Here is a 22,197-nt window from a genome sequence, read left to right as displayed (position 1 = left end):
TTTCCTGAGAGAGAGAGAGAGAGAGCAATCCTTCGCCTGCTTTCTCTCTTTTTCTACCTGTGATTCACTGCCAAGTTGAGAACACGCTCGGTCTATTCTTACTATTGGGTCATTAAGTATGAAACTTTACAAATAGAACATAAACTTTTGCATTTTTTGGCACATGGACATGATTTATTTTCAATCGAAGTATGCGCCCATGTTATCTACACACTTCTGCCATTTTAGTGGTAGTTGGTCTATGCCTCTACTATAGAAGCCAGGAGTACGGGAATCGATGAAGTCGCGGAAGGCTGTTTCGACTGCCTGTTGAGAATTGAAGAATTTTCCCACCAACAAGTTGTCCAAATTCCGGAAGAAGTGATAGTCGGTAGGTGATAGATCTGGTGAATATGGTGGATGACGGAGAGTTTCCAATTCCAACTCCTGTAGCTTTGCCACGGTCAGTCGTGCAGTGTGCGGTCGAGCATTATCATGCAACAGGATTGGCATTGACCGATTGACCAATTTCGGTTGTTTAATAGCAAGTTGTTGCATCATTTCGTCCAGTTGCTTGCGATATACTTCAGCCGTTATCGATGTACCAGGTTTCATAAAGTTGTAGTAGATAACACCTGGACCTGGACCACCAAACAGTCACCATAAGCTTCTTCTGTGTAATGTTGGGTTTCGCGTGATGTCTCGGTGGTTCATCAGCGTTCAACCACTGATGTGAGCGTTTACGATTGTCGTAGAGTATCCACTTTTCATCGCAGGTCACAATTCGATTAAAAAAAGATTCATTTTTGTGACGGGAAAGCAAAGAAAGGGAAGCCTCTAGACGTTGCGCCTGCTGCGCATCGGTCAATTCGTGCGGGACCCATTTGTCCAACTTCTTTATCTTACCAATTGCAGCTAAATGAACCAATATGGTGGGTATGAAACATTGAATATCGATGCCAATTCACGTGTACTTTGAGATGGATCGGACTCTACTACGGCTCTCAAGTGATCATTATCCACCTTCGTCTTTGGTCTTCCACGTGGCTCATTAGCGAGGCTGAAATCTCCATCTCTGAAGTTTTTGAACCAATTGCCCACCGTTGCTTTAGTAGTTGAACCTTCACCAAATACAGCGTCGATATTACGAGCTGTCTCCGACACTGTGGTTCCACGGCGGAACTCATATTCATAAATCACACGAATTTTGGACTTTTCCATAGTTCTATAAAAAAGAATCGACCAATAAAACTAATGAAGATATTTGAACAAACAAATATGACATTTGAAGAGCGAACATACATCTATCACACTAACCTAACCTGATACTGACGTCTGGCGCCAAATTTGAGATAACAAATGTTAAAGATGGCGCTTTTACATTTGTAAAGTTTCATACTTAATGACCCAATATGTCTATGCCCATCACCACCACACGCTGCCGAAGCCTGTTTCTAGGGGTAGGGTCTTTAGTCACAGTATAATGATATACAGTAGGGACAAAGAGCGTCGGCACCTTTGATCTTTTTCAGCCGATCCGCCATGTCTTCGGGCGGCAAGTAGCGTATCAATAATATTAGAAACTACCGCTATCAGCAAATATTTTTAATGTGTTTTCTTAAAAAAATTACATATTTTATAAATACATAAGTAATGCATACCTTTCTTTCTCTTTTGGAAAGCGCGAAAAAATTATATATTATCACTGTGAATCATTGTGAAAACAATTTTGCACCGCACACACTCGATGTATTCTCTTAGACATTGTTTTTAACAAAAGCACAAAACAAACAATACAATACAATATGCGAATTTTTATGTTTGGTTATGTTTCTCTATCTATATGTGATCACAGTTACGGAGATAATGTGCGTTCTTTACTTTGAACGGGATTGGAAGCCGCCCAAGAACATGGCCGCTTGGGATGCGCAAGCAAATCTGCGCGGCTGACTCGAAAACGGGTGCTTGTCCCTACTGTATATCCTTATACCGTAACCACACGCTGCCGAAGCCTGTTTCTAGGGGTAGGGTCTTTAGTTTCTGACATCACTGAGGAACCAGAAAATTCTATAGTGTGGCCATTGAATAGAACAATTGATGTAGGTGCACTCGATGTTAAAGACGCTGAAGCTTGAAAGTCAGTTTAGGTTAGGTTAGATCGATGCTGCTGGGCGACGGTTTAAATTGGATTAGGAAATAAATTAATAGCTCGTATAATAAATTTAAAGAAATGTCTACAGTAAATTAAGAAAAGTACAAGCTTGCGGATAAACTGATATAAATTTAAAGTATAATTCAATTACTGAAATACGATCTGTCGAGAAATCTTTGCTGTATAAATTAAATTAAAACTATAAATGATAAAAACTGCCGTAACAAATAAACGTATGAAAAGAAAAACAATTTCGGCTGTTCAGCCAACAGTCGTAGCGTTTACGCGTGGCGAGGTTGACGCAACTTCAGGCGTGTTTAGGCACTCGTGACGCCATGTACACTGACCGGCAATGAATCGTTTCGCAAATGGCGGAGCATGTTCTACGTTGCCCGGCACTCTAGCGTATAACGCAGCGGCGGTAGATGGCGGCCGATCGCCGAATTTATCGACGATGGTAACTGATCGCCTCGTATGATCATGAGCAGCGAAAGAAATATCATTCCGTCGATAACGACATGTGTGTATCAGAAGGCGGAAAAAAATATGAATTGAATCATTTCCAATGATATATTGGTTTTAAATACTTGATGGGTCTGAAAAGGACCGTTTGTAATCAACTAGATTACCTCAATAGTCCGTCCAGTATCCATTTCGTGCAACAACTTGTTGCAAACGGGTATTAATGGAATCGTGAAGATTTTGGAAAAATTGCGGTTTACGTCGAAGATTCTCCCATGCGTCCTTCGCGTGTGCAATCAGAGCTGCTTTAGTTCCCTCATGAGCAGGATTCCACGAATTTACAATTTCTGCCCATACATTTTCTATTAAATTAAGATCCGGGGATTTCGGTGGCCACTCGAGAACTTCAATCTGCGGATGTTGTGCGAACCACTCCTGCATTATCCTAGAAGTATGGACAGCACTGTTATCCTGAACAAGTCGAAATGTCGGCATATCCTCTTCTGGGTAGATAGAGCGAACGCTCGGGAGCAACACGTTTTCCAGAATATCTACATATTCCAGAGCATTCATACGCGGCGACACTTCGACTAGTTCACCTGGACCGTGTGCACTGTCCAGCCCCACATACCACAAGTGATACGCCCACTCCGATCGCGAGGAACAACATATTTTGGATCTAGACGATTAGAGTCAACGGGTCTCCACACATGTAAACGTCGATCAACTGTCGAACAAAATACTTTTTCGTCTGTCCAAATAGTACGCTCCCAATCCTCCGGTAAAGCTGTATTTATTTGCTGCAATGCGAACGCAATACGGTTGTCGCGATGCACATCAGTTAAACAAAACTTTCGGGCAGGCCTATAGCAATGCACATTTGCTTCTTGTAATCGGCGTCGCGCAGTCCGTTCCGAACGTGGTAAATTCAACCGAGTTACAGTTTCTGATACCGAAAGAAAAGGGTTGCTATCTACCTGGTAGAGCAATAAAAGATCTTGTTCAGCATTTGACACTCGTCCTCTTCTATTATTTTTCCGTTTATCCATAACACCCTTCTTCCCTTGTTCTTGCTAACGTTTAATCCATTTGCGCACCGTTTGCACGGAACAAGGAATACGACGTGCGATCTCTTTTTTTGCTGCACCACAGCTAATTACAAACGGTCCTTTTCGGGACCACCAATATATTTGACGAAAGCACTTTCATTCGCATAACTTTGATCAATAAAAGTATTTAAAACCAATATATCATTGGAAATGATTCAATTCATATTTTTTTCCGCCCTCTGATACACACATGTCGTTATCGACGGAATGATATTTCTTTCGCTGCTCATGATCATACGAGGCGATCAGTTACCATCGTCGATAAATTCGGCGATCGGCCGCCATCTACCGCCGCTGCGTTATACGCTAGAGTGCCGGGCAACGTAGGACATGCTCCGCCATTTGCGAAACGATTCATTGCCGGTCAGCGTACGTATCCATATATGCATGTACTCATAGACCAGCGGCGACGCGAAACCGGTAAATGGTGATTAGCCCGACGGCTTCTCACGGATTTTCGCTGAGATCGAGACGAAAAATCGAGTGTCGAACGAGATTCGACCCGTAATGATCTCCCTCGCTCCCCGATTCCCGGCTTCGCGCGCTGTCGCGGTGAAAGTGAAGACGTGGACGTCGCTTTTCCAAGCCGAAGCGCACGTGTCACGGTCGTTGCTCCGCCGCTGGTATTGCGATTCCCGCTGATCCCTGCCGCCGCGCCGACCTAGACGGGCAGCGGCGGGCAGACCGCGCTCGCTCGCTCGCACTCGTCATCATCATTTGCAAAATGGCCGACCACAGGGAACGGGATTCGTACTACTCGCAGACGGATCTGCGTTCGAAGAATGACGACCCGCCGAACTCGCGGCTGTTCGTCATCTGTCACAAGAGCCTGGAGGAGGACGACCTCAGGAAGGCGTTCGAGAAGTTCGGCAAGATCGAGGACATCTGGGTGGTCAAGGACCGCAACACGGGCGAGAATAAAGGTGACGATAACTTCGTCGATAACTCGATCGGCGCGTTGTTAGGACACGTCGCTCCGTCTTATCTCGATGTGCTCCCGCCTGAGAGAAACTCGTTTTCCTTGGCGTTGCCCCGTTTTTCACGTACGCGTGAGCGATCCTCTCTAACCGCGTACTGTCTGTGCATTCAGGTGTCACGTACATCAAGTTCTCCAAGACGTCGGAGGCAGCGTTCGCCCTGGAAGAGATGAACGGCAAGATGCTGGGCTCCGTAGGCAGGCCCATCAAGGTGATGATCGCCTCGAAGTAAGTCGTTTCCCCCCACTTTCCCTGTTACCTCATCGAACCTTGTGTCGATATCTCATTCTGATTATGCCCGTAGCCGGGATCAGGGTTCGGTGCGCGAGACGAACGAGGAGGAGAGGTGGGTGCGCCTGTTCTGCGTGCTGCCAAAGACGATGACCGACAACGAGCTGCAGCAGGAGTTCTCCAGGTTCGGCGCGATCGAGTACGCCACCGTCGTGAAGGATCGTAGCACGAACGAATCCAAAGGCTTCGGCTACGTCAAGTTCAAGAAGGTGTCCAGCGCAGCTCGCGCGTTCGAGGAGTGCGACAGGAAGTACAAGGCGGTGTTCGCCGAGCCAAAGAAACCGAAGCCAGATCACAGCGACGCCAAGTACAACAACGGCCTGTCCACGATGTACGATAACTCCAGCGGCACCTACGGCTCCTCCAACTTCGGCAAGAGTAGCATCAGTCTGGAGATCGCCACCAACTATCCCAACTCGGAGGGCTACACGCGTCTGCAGGTGATCGCGCATCCGGCGTTGAACCAGGATCAGCTGTGGAAGCTGTTCGACATAGTACCTGGTATGGACTACTGCCACCTCAAGACCGACGTGAGATACAGGATGCCGCGCGGTCAAGCGGTCGTGGTGTACAACAATCCGAGCGCGGCAGCGTATGCGCGCGAGAAGTTTCACGGTTTCGAGTACCCGCCCGGTCACAGGATGATCGTCAAGCCAGACCTGACGAGTGCACCGCCGAAGAGCACGGCGAAACCCGGTGGCTCGACCGCTGGGAGCGTCGCTAGCGCGAGGACGGATCTGGCACACCTGGCGGAGACCATCGCCCAGGCGACGTCGCTGATCCAGGCGGCGGGACTAACTGCACCGAGTGAGTAACTTGAACAGAACTTCCGACGCGTTGAAAAGAATGATGTACGCGTGCGTGCGTAAGAGTGCCTTGTTCCTGCTCACGCTTCTTGCTTCAGGCTTGGATCACATGTGCGTGAAACTACCACCGGTGCAACCTATGGCGAGCATAGACGCCGAAGTGGCCAAGAGATGTTTCATCGTGTGCGGGCCGCCAGTGCCACCGATATACGCCATGAAGGATGCATTCTGTAGGTTCGGAAATCTGATAGATGTATATATGTTACCGGGCAAGAATTGCGGCTATGCCAAGTATGCCAGCGTCGAGAGCGCGAACGAGGCCATCGAGGTACAAGAGCTTATTTTATCTTTTCATCTTATCTTATTTCTATCACGAAGAGATTTACAATGCGAGCGTCAGGTATACACACGCAGATATTCTAAGAGCAAAAACCTGTGACACCTTAGGTACTGCACGGGCAGGAAATCTGTGGCTCTCGCTTAAAAGTGCTGGAAGCGGAAGAGCGTAACGTCGGCGAGGATCGCCGGAAGAGATTGCGGATGGACGAGGACGAGAATTGAGCGGCTTACCGCGAGACCTGTAATCCCGTAAGTAGCAGAGCGCCGTGCGGCGCGGCGGAAAGAAAAAAGAGAGTCGTTTTGCCTTGTAATAGTAGTAATATTACCACCCTGAGAGAGAGACTGTTGTTTTGCCCGATCATCACGTTCTCACTTTCTCTACCTCCTCCTTCTCCTCGGGCAGGGGGAAGCAAAGCGGTCAGGTGAAAATGTAATTTTTGCTATTTGTCTTCACAGACTGACTGGTATACACAAGCCGGACGCACGCAACAAAATGAGACGAATTTAAAGACTACTCACTTGACCACGTCAAGGGCCTGCATCCAGGGAAATCTACTCCAACTACCTACCTATATATATTTAACTGTTCGCTTACGTTCGCGCAACTTCAACTACGTTACTGAAACGTTTAACTGCTACTCTACTACCACCACTACTACTACTACTACTACTACTACTGTTACTACTACTGGCTACTTTTACTACTACTTTTTCTCCTCTTGCATGTCGCGCGTCTCGCACGATTCATGCGCGCGCTCGCGAATTACCCGTGTTTTCGTTGTTATAACTTTAAGAGGCCTGTGCGAACGGTCGTGGTGTTTTTGTTTTCGTTGCGCAGCTAGAAAAATGCGTGTGAATCGCCGGAGGGCAGTTTTTCTCCCTTGAATCACAGGATCTTGCAGCGCGCGTCTATCGAAGCGTGAAGCGACTCGTCTCCCGAACCATCCTTCATGGATACATACCCCGAAGATGTAGCTTTCCCGTTTTCTTTTTCTTCCTTTCCGATTCCTTGAATTGACGATTCGATCATTGGTCTCGTTTTCTGCAAAATACGATGAGACGTCACATTCTCTCGGATGGTGGACTGTCCGAGCGACTTTTACGGAAATAATTGGAAAGACGAATCCGTGAGAATCAGATTATTGGCACGATCGGCCGATCGTTGATTTGCAACGATATTTACGATAAGACACGTTGTAACATATGCGGATTGATGTATGTAAAGAAGCAGAGTAAACGAAACGAAACGCATAGGTGTGAACCTTGTTGTTGTGAGATGAAAGTGCTGACCCTGTTCGCACAGGCTTTTAGAAAATAACCTGTGGTTTAGGTTTAGCAGACGAAGAGGGACCTTTTATTTATCATTAAAAAAAGATTCCTGTATTTTTCTTTTAGTTGTATTGCGTGCAGAGAGGAAGCAGAGCAATCTGTATTTTGTTATGCATCACTGACAACTTTCGCGACGATAAGTTCAAGTCATTGTGCATAAAGCAAATTCCAAAGCAAGATATATAAATCTGTGAGATATATGTGCTAATCTTTGATGTGTACTAACACTTGCATAATCTGTGCAGCAGATGCAAACTCAAGGGAAATCTGTATTTTCATTAGAATATGTAACATATCGGTCATGTTTATATATATATCAGCTTAAAATATTTTAATTTGTTGTAATATTTTATATAAAAAAAGTCATGAAATATTTAATCTGTATATTTTTTACGCAAGATATTTTATGTAAAATTAATTAGCTATTAATGGTTCATTAAAAAAAAATTAATTTATCAAATTGATGCTGCTTCGAATTTTATACAATTTTTATGTAATTAAGCGCTCGCGAATTTTAACGTGTAGCTGCGAAATTTTATATAGCAAAAGCAATATTTTGACGAATTAATACATATATATAAAGTGTGCCTAAAAAAATACAAGAGCCTTTTATTTGGACATATCTTGTTTTGGAGGCCATTAATGTTAATTAATGAAGAAATCAAATATACCGGCTTGTATATTATTTTTTACATTTAGGAACAAATAGATATTTGTCGTTTGCAAAGGTAAAAGAAACAGGAAGGATGATTTCCCAGGGTCGAACCGATAATCGACTATCCGACGTTACGAAACCAATCAATCTCGTCACATACCCAGTGGTCGACGCACAACGCGTGAACGTTTTATGATGATGGACACACATTTTTGTACCACCATGCGTTAGACTCACTGTATTGACCGTACCGAAATAATGTTCCAGGAGACTGTAACTGTGACTCATTTTCTTGGTGATATCAAATACACATGAAATACGCAAAAACTTCCAACACCGACTCGTTCACTTGATGTTTCTTTTTTTTTCTTATTACTTATCGAAACGAAGTATGATCTTTTATGCTCGAACTGATGCTCTGACGGTATTCTGATAATTGTTCTTTTCACTTTCAGGACACCGCGGGAATGAAGAACCGTACCTGAAGACTGTGATACTGTTTCTAGCGATTAAGATTATTATATTAAGATGATTTTTCTATGAATTTGTACATGTGCGAAAGAATATTCGATGGAACGTATATTAAATCGTTATATTTTTCCATAGCCGCTAAGTTATATATCTTCCGCGTTTTTATCAAACTTCTATCATGAATACCGTTTCCATGAATTAACCGCGAGGGAGTGGTGGATTGCCCTTTCTATATAATTTTCTTGATTGTATATCTTTGCGTAAAAGATAGCATGTACAGTCTTAAGTATCTTAATCCGCCACCGCGAGTGAGATATATCTTTCTCCTGAAAACTATAAGAACGAGATATAGATTTGCTGGATCGGAATGGTAAAAGTGTGTGCCTCGACGGATGACTCGCAGCAATAAAAAAAATTGCGATCATATGCTGTTTTGAAGCCCAATAATACTAAGAATACAAATATACATTGATTTTCTAATTTTTATTCTCTTGTTTCTCTTTTATCTTTTTTTCCCTCAAAACAAACTTATCAATTAGCCTTGCAATAATCATTTAAATAAGTATTTATAAAGTAACATAACCCTTAAACATTCATTTTCTTTTGCCAGAGTCTTCGGAAAAGTTTTCAAGACTGAAGACTTATGGGAAAATTATTACGGGAAAATCTCAGTCGCTCAAAAATTCAGATGCTTGGTATCAAGCACGGTCAACGTTGTTACAGCGTGAATATAGTTCCCCAGTAAGCAAAATGTGTGCAATCTGCCAGCAGATTGGCAACAGATTACTGCAGAAGTTGATAGCAAATTGGCATCCGTTATGTCCGCGTCAGGATAGTGATCTGCCAGCAGAGCCTGCTAACGGACTCTGACAGCAGATTGGCGGCAGAAACCGAGCAGGATCTGTTAACATCTGACGGCAGATTGACAGCAGAAACCGAACAGAATCTGCAGCTTTTGGCCATTCATATTCACGATATATTGGGTCATTAAGTATGAAACTTTACAAATGTAAAAGCGCCATCTTTAACATTTGTTATCTCAAATTTGGCGCCAGACGTCAGTATCAGGTTAGGTTAGTGTGATAGATGTATGTTCGCTCTTCAAATGTCATATTTGTTTGTTCAAATATCTTCATTAGTTTTATTGGTCGATTCTTTTTTATAGAACTATGGAAAAGTCCAAAATTCGTGTGATTTATGAATATGAGTTCCGCCGTGGAACCACAGTGTCGGAGACAGCTCGTAATATCGACGCTGTATTTGGTGAAGGTTCAACTACTAAAGCAACGGTGGGCAATTGGTTCAAAAACTTCAGAGATGGAGATTTCAGCCTCGCTAATGAGCCACGTGGAAGACCAAAGACGAAGGTGGATAATGATCACTTGAGAGCCGTAGTAGAGTCCGATCCATCTCAAAGTACACGTGAATTGGCATCGATATTCAATGTTTCCATACCCACCACCATATTGTTCATTTAGCTGCAATTGGTAAGATAAAGAAGTTGGACAAATGGGTCCCGCACGAATTGACCGATGCGCAGCAGGCGCAACGTCTAGAGGCTTCCCTTTCTTTGCTTTCCCGTCACAAAAATGAATCTTTTTTTAATCGAATTGTGACCTGCGATGAAAAGTGGATACTCTACGACAATCGTAAACGCTCACATCAGTGGTTGAACGCTGATGAACCACCGAGACATCACGCGAAACCCAACATTACACAGAAGAAGCTTATGGTGACTGTTTGGTGGTCCAGGTCCAGGTGTTATCTACTACAACTTTATGAAACCTGGTACATCGATAACGGCTGAAGTATATCGCAAGCAACTGGACGAAATGATGCAACAACTTGCTATTAAACAACCGAAATTGGTCAATCGGTCAATGCCAATCCTGTTGCATGATAATGCTCGACCGCACACTGCACGACTGACCGTGGCAAAGCTACAGGAGTTGGAATTGGAAACTCTCCGTCATCCACCATATTCACCAGATCTATCACCTACCGACTATCACTTCTTCCGGAATTTGGACAACTTGTTGGTGGGAAAATTCTTCAATTCTCAACAGGCAGTCGAAACAGCCTTCCGCGACTTCATCGATTCCCGTACTCCTGGCTTCTATAGTAGAGGCATAGACCAACTACCACTAAAATGGCAGAAGTGTGTAGATAACATGGGCGCATACTTCGATTGAAAATAAATCATGTCCATGTGCCAAAAAATGCAAAAGTTTATGTTCTATTTGTAAAGTTTCATACTTAATGACCCAATAGTAATATTGGGTCATTAAGTATGAAACTTTACAAATGTAAAAGCGCCATCTTTAACATTTGTTATCTCAAATTTGGCGCCAGACGTCAGTATCAGGTTAGGTTAGTGTGATAGATGTATGTTCGCTCTTCAAATGTCATATTTGTTTGTTCAAATATCTTCATTAGTTTTATTGGTGGATTCTTTTTTATAGAACTATGGAAAAGTCCAAAATTCGTGTGATTTATGAATATGAGTTCCGCCGTGGAACCACAGTGTCGGAGACAGCTCGTAATATCGACGCTGTATTTGGTGAAGGTTCAACTACTAAAGCAACGGTGGGCAATTGGTTCAAAAACTTCAGAGATGGAGATTTCAGCCTCGCTAATGAGCCACGTGGAAGACCAAAGACGAAGGTGGATAATGATCACTTGAGAGCCGTAGTAGAGTCCGATCCATCTCAAAGTACACGTGAATTGGCATCGATATTCAATGTTTCCATACCCACCATATTGGTTCATTTAGCTGCAATTGGTAAGATAAAGAAGTTGGACAAATGGGTCCCGCACGAATTGACCGATGCGCAGCAGGCGCAACGTCTAGAGGCTTCCCTTTCTTTGCTTTCCCGTCACAAAAATGAATCTTTTTTTAATCGAATTGTGACCTGCGATGAAAAGTGGATACTCTACGACAATCGTAAACGCTCACATCAGTGGTTGAACGCTGATGAACCACCGAGACATCACGCGAAACCCAACATTACACAGAAGAAGCTTATGGTGACTGTTTGGTGGTCCAGGTCCAGGTGTTATCTACTACAACTTTATGAAACCTGGTACATCGATAACGGCTGAAGTATATCGCAAGCAACTGGACGAAATGATGCAACAACTTGCTATTAAACAACCGAAATTGGTCAATCGGTCAATGCCAATCCTGTTGCATGATAATGCTCGACCGCACACTGCACGACTGACCGTGGCAAAGCTACAGGAGTTGGAATTGGAAACTCTCCGTCATCCACCATATTCATCAGATCTATCACCTACCGACTATCACTTCTTCCGGAATTTGGACAACTTGTTGGTGGGAAAATTCTTCAATTCTCAACAGGCAGTCGAAACAGCCTTCCGCGACTTCATCGATTCCCGTACTCCTGGCTTCTATAGTAGAGGCATAGACCAACTACCACTAAAATGGCAGAAGTGTGTAGATAACATGGGCGCATACTTCGATTGAAAATAAATCATGTCCATGTGCCAAAAAATGCAAAAGTTTATGTTCTATTTGTAAAGTTTCATACTTAATGACCCAATATTAAAGCATGTGTTTACTTTTAACACACTATAAATCGGCATTTTATATTACCATGTGTTAAAAGAACGCATTTCTTTGTTTGTTAAATTAAAGTACATTTGGCTTGATGTGTCTTTCTGACAGTTCGTTGCATAATCTCTCTCTTATTGTTAATTTATTCTAATCTGAAGTCCGAATTTTGCTTTCGAACTTCAGATTGCTCGTGGCGTGCATGAACTACATGGACGTTGTCCATGGGAGCCTCTGTGCCGCAAGTGCAAAAATTTTCAGAAAAATTAACATTATGCCAAGGCGCGTATATTAACTTATATAACCGTTAGGCTAAATCTTAACATCGAGTAAGAACTCGACGCGTGCACCGCATAGCGGTGCGGAGCGAAAACACATTCATAGCCGTGTAAATTTGAATACCGTCAAAAGCTGCAGATCCTGTTCGGTTTCTGCTGCCAATCTGCCGTTAGATTCCGCGCGCGCAGATCTTGCTCGGTTTCTGCTGCCAATCTGCCGTTAGATTGCGCGTGCGCAAATCTTGCTCGGTTTCTGTCGACAATCCGACTTCGAGCCATGTTTGCGGATTCTGCTCGGTTTCTGCCGCCAATCTGTTCTTAGATTTTGTGAGCAAGCTCCGTTACATTTCTGGCACCAATTTGTCGAATTAATCGTTAACAACAACTTCTGTATCAAATTTGTTGTCTTTGGCTGGCGATAGTTGATAGCAGATAGTTAGCATCATCTGCTTTCGGCAGACTTGGCTATCTGGGTCTATATATCGATTGCGCTATCGATCGATAGTCGATCACAAAAGAGATCTACGAAACAAAGTTGCATGCATCACGAAATATTCGCGCAAGCTATCTCTTCAGAAACGTTCTGCCCGGCGTCTCTCGAGGGAATGGAACTAAAGCAACGCGACTAGCCTCGTTTTATAGACCTCGCCGGGGTACTACACTCCGGTCGAATGTAGGTTGCGGTCGTTGACGAGTGGCAAGAGGAGAAGGCGGACGCGCGGGTCCACGCTCACGTGTCTCAGAACGTGCAGTCGGCGAGAATCAGCGGCGGCGACAGCCGAGGGCTCAGTCCGCGTGGAAGTCCAACGTCGAGCAGTAGATGCGCCTCGTAAGTGCGCTATTATCAATACAAATTGTCCGCGCCGTCACGGAGTACACCCTTTGCCGTCCAGTTCAGTCTCGACCGGCGCGAAGCGGAGCGAGATGAATTGCAAACTTGACGCGAGTGCGTGTGCGTGGTGAGACGGGCGAAGGAGGAAAGCTTTTTTAGTTTTGGAGAACACACGCACATACACACTCATTTATTTTTCTGTTTCTTCTTTTTTTCCTGTGAAAAAATTATTCCGCTGCGCGGGAAACGCGGAGCACCGGCGACACGATGAAGGAAGTGTCCGTGGAGAACGCCAAGGTGTCGGATTCGGGATACTCCAATACCTGCAGCAACAGTCAGTCGCATCTCAGGTAAACGCGATTTCCTCGAGTTTCTCAAAATTTTTTTCGCGCGTAAACGATCGAGGTAGATGATCGCAGGCGCGCCAGGTGATATATCATTCATTCATCTTTGAGCAGCAAAGAGTATTTCTTAGACAATAAGTGAATATGTCTGAAATGGTATAATACATCTTTGTTAATTAATTTAATGATGTACTGTTATGCAGATATGCGTTTTTAGTCAATTATTATTATAATTATCATGTTATATAATATATATGATATAACATAATTACATATTGAATATATACAATTTGAAAGAATCGGGGAGTGCACCACAAGTGAAGTTAATTCATGACAAAACATTTTCAGTCATATGCGTTTCAGATTTGTTAACAATTACGTGTAATCCTTATAAAAATACTTAGAACAATTAGTTTAAAAATAGACGGGAGAAAATCAGCATTCTATTTTCACATGTGCCGGAAAAGAAAAATATTCTATGCGTTGTATGTTGATATTCTTCCCCGGTGCCAAAGATTTCGGAATACATGACGTTGCACTGGAATGTGCGTCGGATACACGTGGCCCCACTTTCAGCTTTGACTGCACATTTATTCGAGATGCATTATCTTTTCGATAAATAATGCAATTGCGTCACATATCTGGAAAAGACAATGCAATGTAGTGAATAAATTAATGCGATAGTTACGCGAGAATGGATCTTGCTTATGAATATCCTTTGTTTCTTACATCTTATATCACAAACATTTCTTATCAGTTATAGACCCAAACGTATTATTTAGAAATGTTGCGAATAACTTACACCCCTAGAAATAATCGTATCTCCCCGAAATTTCTTAAATTAATGCTGCTGTACAAGATGTACACTCTTTTTCATTCACCCTCTTTCATTCTTTCGCTTAAGGCTTGAGAATAAACGTTTTATTCAATTTTTTGCGTGCACTGCAATTAGAAAGATAAATTTGTTATTATATATATATTAAACTAAATTTATTAATTTATCATTAGATTTATGGTCAGCTAAATTTAACATAAAGTATGCTATAGTCTTTGAGAATGCTTTTGAATAGGTAATTGATTTTAGTTTTGGAGAACTCATTTGTTTTTCTGTGTTTTCTTCTTTTTTTCCTGCGAAAAAATATAATATCGTGTATACATGTAATATAGATATATTATTCTGCTTCATTATCCCGAAATTTCTGAATGCAAGTCAATATGTAAGTTAAAGCAAACAATGCTTCTAAATATATCGATCATTAGATCACGCATGCAATCTAATTTGTATGACGGAAGAGTTTTTTCAGGGAAACCTTCATCGCGGCATTGTGCAATGGCCGTTAATCAGTGCGTTAAAGTATCGTATACTAATAAGATAGTAAATAATAATTTGTCAAATGATTTATTACAGTTCGAAAAACTTAGGTTTAATAAGAAACATATCATTTGCTTAACGAGACAAATTTTTGATATACCTTTAATGTATTTCGTATATTCTTCAATAATTCCTGCGAGAGAAAAATGTTATTTATGCAGCTCGACATGGCAATAATGTGTTTACAAGCAGTACAAGAAGAAGAAGAGCGCAATTGTTACTCGGTTTACTATTTTTGTCTTCTTCCGCCAGTTATAGAGAATTGTTGCCATTGTATTTGCCATTGCTGTAAATTACTTGCTCATATATATAGACAGTATAATAAGCAGTACGATATTGACGCGTTACATGACAATTCCTCCAGAATTCCTTCAGAAACAGCTTGTCTTTATTCTGTATTGCAACTTTAAAAGACAAATTTATTATTAGAGATTCCTTAGATTAAATTTATTAGGTTATTATTATTTTTATTAATAAAATTAAAATTAGTCAGATTTAATGTAAAATGCACTGTCATAAAAAAGAACATAGTTACAAAGAACACTTTGATCTTTTCGCTCACATTAAACTTTGAATTTTATTAGGAGTGTGATTTAGTTTTGAGGGTTTTGCAACAGATGGCTATAGTGTCAGTTTATTCCAATAGCTGTTTCCGATAACTGTTGTTTCTTACAGTCTTGACATTATCCATGACATTTAGTAGCATTATAGCAATAGATGCAATAACAGTCGTGTTTATATCATCGTAAAAATGCAACTTCCGTAAGCTCTTTAGCATTTTCGACATGCGTTGCTTTTGTTTTTTAATCAAAAGAAAACTGCGGCTGAGGGTTATAGAATTCTTGTGGAAACTTATGGTGATTCTGCCCCATCAATTAAGACGTGTGAATACTGGTTTAGACGCTTTAAAAGTGGTCATACTGATGTGAAGGACAAAGAACGCTCGGGACAACCAAGAAAGCTTGAAAATGCAGATTTGCAAGCATTATTGGACGAAAATCCAACACAATCCACTTAAGAACTTGCCAGAGCATTAAATGTTGATCGTACAACAGTTACGAAACATTTACATGAAATGGGAAAAATTCAGAAAGAAGGGAAATGGGTTCGACATCAATTATCGGAAAGTGCCATTGCGAACCGGTTGAACATTTGCATTTCGTTGATCGCCAGGCAAAAAAAGAAGAGTCTTTTGTCTCGGATCGTTACTGGGGATGAAAAGTGGATCTATTTTGATAATCCGAAACGCAGAAAATCATGGGTGGGTCCAGGCGAACCATCAACATCCACTCCGAGACGCAATATTGACGGTTCAAAAGTAATGCTCCGTATTTGGTGGGATAGTGTACTATGAGCTGTTAAATCCGCATGAGACTGTCACGGCTGATCGTTATCGATACCAATTGTACAAGTTGAAGCAAGCATTGGACCAAAAACGACCACCAATTGCGAGTAAACGACGGAAAGTGATTCTTCTTCGTGACAACGCTCGACCTGACGTTGCGTTATCAGTGAAAGAAACACTATTAGAGCTTGAATGGAAAGTCTTACCGCACCCCGCGTATTCTCCGGACATTGCTCCATGCGATTATTATTTGTTCCGGTCGATGCAACACGCTTTAGAGGATACGCACTTTCATAATTTCGAAGAAGTGCGAAAATTCGTCGACGAATGGATCAACTGAAAAGAAGAGTGATTTTATCGTGGTGGAATCCATCTCTTGCCAGAAAGATGGGAAAAAGTTATAGAAAACGAAGGAAAATATTTGGATTAAGGTATTCATTCATTATCATATTTAAATACATGCGTTTTTGAGCAAAAAAAACCCTCAAAACTAAATCACACCCCTAATAATAATCAGAATATCAATGCCGTACCGCCGGATATAATGATATTTTCCCAAAACCTTTGCGGTCGTGGTGGGACTTACGTGTCTGATAACGGTGAAAGGATCACGCGATAATGCTAATTAATCGTTAATTTTTGTCGCGCAGTTTGCGGATCACGTGGACCGTGATTAGTTCGATTTCTCTGTTCGTACTGAAGTGCAATTCCTCAGCGGATCAATTAACTGCGCATCGACACGTTTATATAATCGGAATCATTGGTTTAATGTTGCTTGGCTTCTGCCAAGCATATGTATTCACTGCCAATGTCCTGTAATCGCTGCCATTCTTCGTGTGCAAATCGATGGGCACGTCGTAGTGCCAAGAAGGCCCAGCATACATACTCTCTAATTTAGTCAAAGTATAAAATACAATTTTTGTATCGAATAATTACACACGACAATCAACGCAATGTACCCCCAATGCGACATCACATTTCCGCGTAACAATTTTAACGAGGTCAAATAAAAATTCAAAACCGTTCAAATCGTGTTAGTCCCTTCTCGAAAAGCTCGCGAAGATACCACGTGTTCAGTATGCGAAAACACATCTCTCTTAGGCCTCTGAAAATAATTTATTCAGATTTTAATTAATTGATATATAATATAAATTTAATATATCATAATGTGTAAGTTAATTATTTATAACTTAATTATTAAAAGTTATACGAATTATATCTCAGACTATCGAACATCCCTTCAGGATACTTGGCATTGACATGCTTTCCTCGCGTCAGGCGAGTGGTGAGCGAGCAACGTGCATCGTGCGAGAGGGACAGAAAATCGTACACGGTACGGTTAAGGCTAACCGGTTTCCTAGTTGTTTGTGCCGGTTGCATTTCCACGTCCTTAGCTAACGCGGCTAAGAACCTTGCGAAACCTCCGCGCGAAAACGGGTCGAACGAAAAGGAGGCGTTGATCAACTCGCAATCGCTGCAAGAACACTCTCCCTGCCACGTGACAGTGCGATGAGGCCGAAGTAAATTGAAGAGTTGCAGAGGTGTCGAATTTTCCTTTCAATTAAGTCAAGTGACTCGAAATTCGCGCGGTATTAAACCGACAACAGTGTCCATTACTTTTTACTCCGATGCAATACAATTTTTTAATTGTAAGAAGTTGAAATCTTGTCAATTATTACTATGAATTTGTCAGAGAAATTGCATTTATAATTGTACGTAATCTAAATAATGAAATAATAAAACTAAGCTAAAACCACCACGTTCGAAGCAAGAAATATAATGGATATTTTTATTATTTAATTGCTGAAACAGCCATTTTTACGCTACTATGTCACTCGTAGATCTGACTGTTCTTTATACAGGGTGTCCCGGGTTTTAATCAACAAACTGCGGGAGCATATTCTACTAGTGGAAATAAGAAAAAATTCTTATATCGAGTTTGCTTAGAAATGCTTTATTACAAAGTTATAAACCAATATTGAAAAGACATATGAGATAAGTAACAACGGAACATAGTGTAGAATTTGGAAGGTCGAAGATGTTTATGTTACGTGTATTCACGTGTATTCATGTTCACTATGTTGAAACGATTCAGTATGATTGTTACTTTCACAACAGTAGCTGTTAGATTTCAATCGTCGTGTCAACTAGCAATTACTATCAGAATGCCAAAAGTGTTTTCAAACGAGGAATACACCGATATTCATTTCGTGTACGGATTCTGTGACGGAAATGCACGAGCTGCCGTACGAGAGTATCAACGTAGATTTCCTAACAGGAGAGTACCAGATAGATTTAAAGCAACGAATTACTAATTCAGTTACTGAGATGCAACAAAATTTTCAGGAATGTCGTACCGTAACAAATTCTGTACTACGTCGATGTCTAGCTTGTATCGATGTGCAAGGACAACATTTTGAAATGCGTCACTAAATCATTGCGTAGATAATTTTTATTTTTGTGAAAAAATCCGTTGTTACTTATCTGATATTTCTTTTCAATATTGGTTTATAACTTTGTAATAAAGCATTTCTAAGCAAACTCGATATAAGAATTTTTTCTTATTTCCACTAGTAGAATATGCTCCCGCAGTTTGTCGGTTAAAACCCGGGACACCCTGTAGATATGTATTTTTGTACATATTTTTTACTTCATCTTTTTACTTCGTGAATGTATCAAACGATAGTTCTCATTTCTGTATTTAATTGCAATTGCAATCGCTTTATTTCCAAGTGGACATATTTAGTGGTGCCCATTATACATCCCAATCCGAAACCACCCGGATGGGAAGACGGAGGGTGGACGCGTAGTCGTCGCGTATATCAAACCCGAAATATAATAATTACACAGGAGACCGTGGGCATCGTAATCAATTAAATCGATTCCCTATCGAATTGTGCATGTGATATACGCACATGCGAATCCGCACGTGCACGCACCATAAACGAACTATTCTCGCCGACTGTGGCGCGCAGAATGCTGTAACGTGACATTTCGTTGAACCGTCTATTTTCGTGTCTCTGTAAATGATCGGAGTAAAACTTGCGCGGTGATAAAAGAGAATTATAATCTTTTTCTTGTGCGATCTGTAATACGCGTTTTTTCTATCTTTCTGTAATTCGTAGTTGAGCGTCCACCGCTTATTATTTATTTTAAAGCATCCTACTATATTGGAGAACATTTACATAAGAAAGTGTGTTCTGTATAGATTAGGGCTCTGATTTTATTTTGTTTATCGAATATACGTGTAAACGTTAAACGTTTATCCGTTTACACTTATTTCCAGAAAAACGTTTAAACGTTTATTATACGATTATTATACGTTTATTATACGAATTAAGGATCGAAGCTTCGAAGATGTGAAGTAGTCTTCGAAGGTCAATAACTTGAAATTATGCGGTAATCGACTACATGCAACCAATTTCAGCTTGTGTTATCCTCGTGGTGTAACGTCGTCGTCGTCGAGGTGGTGCAACATCGTCGTCGTCGACTTGGTGTAACGTCAATGACAAGCCAATGACGAGCCAATGAAATTAAAAATAAGAGGTGGAGAAAAATGTTTACTTGTAGAAAAATGTTTATACGTAAGGCGCGATTATAAACAGATAAACGTTTAATATACGTGTAAACGTTTTCCGTTTATACGTATAATACCTTAAAACACGTATATTCGGGAAAACGTTTCTAATGAACGGACATGCTAATTACGTGTAAACGTGTTTCCGTTTAAACGTATAATAGCGAGCCCTAGTATAGATTCTCTAAGGAAAAAGATGAGAAAAAAATGAATGCTATATTTCAGAAATGTTAACACGACGAAGTCTACTCCAGCGACTTTAAGCTCGAAAGGCGATTGCTAAACGATATTACATAAATGTTAACAACTCGTAAGATTAAAGAAAAACGTTATTCGCTCATAACTTCAACACGAAACTTTCGATATCCAAATCCGTTCGCTTCGAGCTACCACCGACTTATTTTTACATAACACCGTGCAATCGAGGGTGCATGCAGGCTACCCGTTCGGGAAAGGGGAGAACGGACCACCATTTCATTTTCTCGCGTCCAGGATAAATCTCGGGTATAACCGGCTAGAGCAAAATCGATAGGCGTCGTGGCGTATTCGTCGCTGCCATCGTCGTCGTCGTCGTCGTCGTCGTCGTAGTCACGGGGCCGCGAACGTGAAGCGGCGGCGTCTTATGCAATAATTTTTCTTCTTTTTTCAACCGAACACACAAATGCGGTCGGTCGGTCGGCCGGTCGATCGGCGGCCGGCGGATAATGGGGACGGTGAAAGGCCCGAGAGAGGCCACGCGTACGTAAGGGCTGAGCGTCACGTTTGCCGAACATGTGAGCGCGGGCCTTTTTTCCCGCAATTGCGGCCAGCAGGGAAAGACAGAGATTGCTACCCCGCGGTTTCGAGTGACTTTCCGCCGGTGACTATGACGATGGGCCGAGGCCGTTGCGAGATCACTGTGTCGCGGTTTTGCAAGCACCTTCTACTAGCACGTTGCAGCCCGATCATTCGGGCCAATCGAGGCCACCGACGAGGGAGGGATCCAGGCGATCGATTCGACTCCCGCGGATCGCGGCACCATTCCTACCGGTTCTTGCCGGTTGCAATCGTTTCGACTATGAATATTGCGACACCGCGGCAGAATTTGCGAGCGGTTTAACGAGTAGATTTAAGTAGACATTACAGGCTTTGCAAAATTGCTCTCTACGAAATTTCTTTCAAAGTGGGGCTTTGAGGGGTTACAAAATCGCTGATTGACTTATTTTGATCGTACGCATAAATTTCGGTGTTGCTTACATGAACAGCAATTTCTGCTGTTTAACCGGCATCCGTCGTTCATGTTTTTTTTTTCATCGCAACTTTTTCCGCTCGGTTTCGTCAGAGGTAATTAACGGCGCCAGTGAAGACAGACGCTCGAGAGCAGACACGCGCCAGTAGTTCATTGGGTTTTATGTCAGGCGCATCCCGCGTAAATCCAAGAGTATCACGTAATGAAGTCCTCGACATAATTAAGCACTCTATAAAGATATAAAGAAACTGTAGATTTAAATAATGTTAAAAGAGTTCACATTATTTAACTGAAAAAAGAGACATCACATTTTCAAAGATCTAAAACTCTTTCTAAAAATCATTTTTATCATTGTCTGTTGCAGTAGTGACAGCTCGATCTCGAGGAGCAATCGCTCCGAAAGCAGCGGTTATTTTGGCAGACGACCTTCAACCTTCGAATCCAGGTAAGTCACTTTCCATGAACCTTCAATCAATTAATCCGCCAATCCATTAAACTTTCACAGACGGTAAATTCTCCAAAGTACGTAAATGATGTATGTAATGCCATAGCTATTCTTTCGCGCAATGTACAAAGTCGTGCGAACAGGGCGTGCAAACGTAACGTAGGTCCAGCTCAGCAACGTTGCTATTCAGGACACGGAACTGCCGCTGAGAATAATCCACGACGATTTACGTTTTGAGTCACGTTGCGAGTAACGTGAATTATTTCAAGAGTGAACGAAGGTCTGAAGTAAATTCAGAAATAGAAATTTCCGTAAGATCTCGATAGGCTCTGCAAATGAAGATGAAGAATTGATCGTACTCAGAATCGTTAACGAAGAATCCTGGCAAAGGCTACTATGAAGAAAAAAAAGACTGTTTTCCAAATCGATGATAAATTTGAGAAAAACCTTGCAACAACACACTACTATGTCTCGCGAATGAGCAGATTGCTGTGAATTATTCCGCGTTCTATTGAAGGATAATTCTCTCCGGTTTCGCTCGATGAGTCACAGCTTCATAGATGAATGCGTCGTTGCTTGTTCCAGTGTGCTGTTAAGTCTTATCACTTTGATGTAACTCGAAATCGATACTT

At 41.8% G+C, this 22,197-nt stretch overlaps 2 protein-coding genes across 4 annotated transcripts in view; both read left to right on the top strand.

Annotated features, from left to right (window-relative positions):
• Positions 1-4,076: 4,076 nt before the first annotated feature.
• LOC105287447 (RNA-binding protein 45) lies at positions 4,077-9,056 on the top strand. Of its 3 annotated transcripts, none has more exons than XM_026973668.1 (6): positions 4,077-4,625; positions 4,793-4,907; positions 4,984-5,777; positions 5,875-5,949; positions 6,273-6,364; positions 6,572-9,056. In XM_026973668.1, exons 1-5 carry the CDS (start codon positions 4,427-4,429, stop codon positions 6,335-6,337), a joined length of 1,248 nt encoding a protein of 415 aa, XP_026829469.1. In that variant the 5' UTR covers positions 4,077-4,426; the 3' UTR covers positions 6,338-6,364; positions 6,572-9,056. The 3 variants fall into 3 exon arrangements, with proteins under 3 accessions (XP_026829469.1, XP_026829468.1, XP_026829467.1); XM_026973667.1 differs by having other exon boundaries at positions 4,084-4,625; positions 5,875-6,104; positions 6,224-6,364; positions 8,555-9,056; XM_026973666.1 differs by having other exon boundaries at positions 4,085-4,625; positions 5,875-6,104; positions 6,224-6,364.
• Positions 9,057-12,970: 3,914 nt separating this feature from the next.
• The window catches only part of LOC105278742 (period circadian protein), a 32,785-nt gene continuing 23,558 nt past the window's right edge, over positions 12,971-22,197 (top strand). The window contains exons 1-2 of the mRNA XM_020031431.2: positions 12,971-13,604; positions 21,485-21,565. Of these exons, the coding sequence (XP_019886990.1) occupies positions 13,522-13,604; positions 21,485-21,565 (164 nt within the window). The 5' untranslated portion in view covers positions 12,971-13,521. The remainder of the gene's footprint in view (positions 13,605-21,484; positions 21,566-22,197) is intronic.

This window comes from Ooceraea biroi, chromosome 11 (assembly GCF_003672135.1).
Source record: "Ooceraea biroi isolate clonal line C1 chromosome 11, Obir_v5.4, whole genome shotgun sequence".
Lineage (NCBI taxonomy): Eukaryota > Metazoa > Arthropoda > Insecta > Hymenoptera > Formicidae > Ooceraea > Ooceraea biroi.
This window is presented reverse-complemented; position numbering and strand designations above follow the sequence as displayed.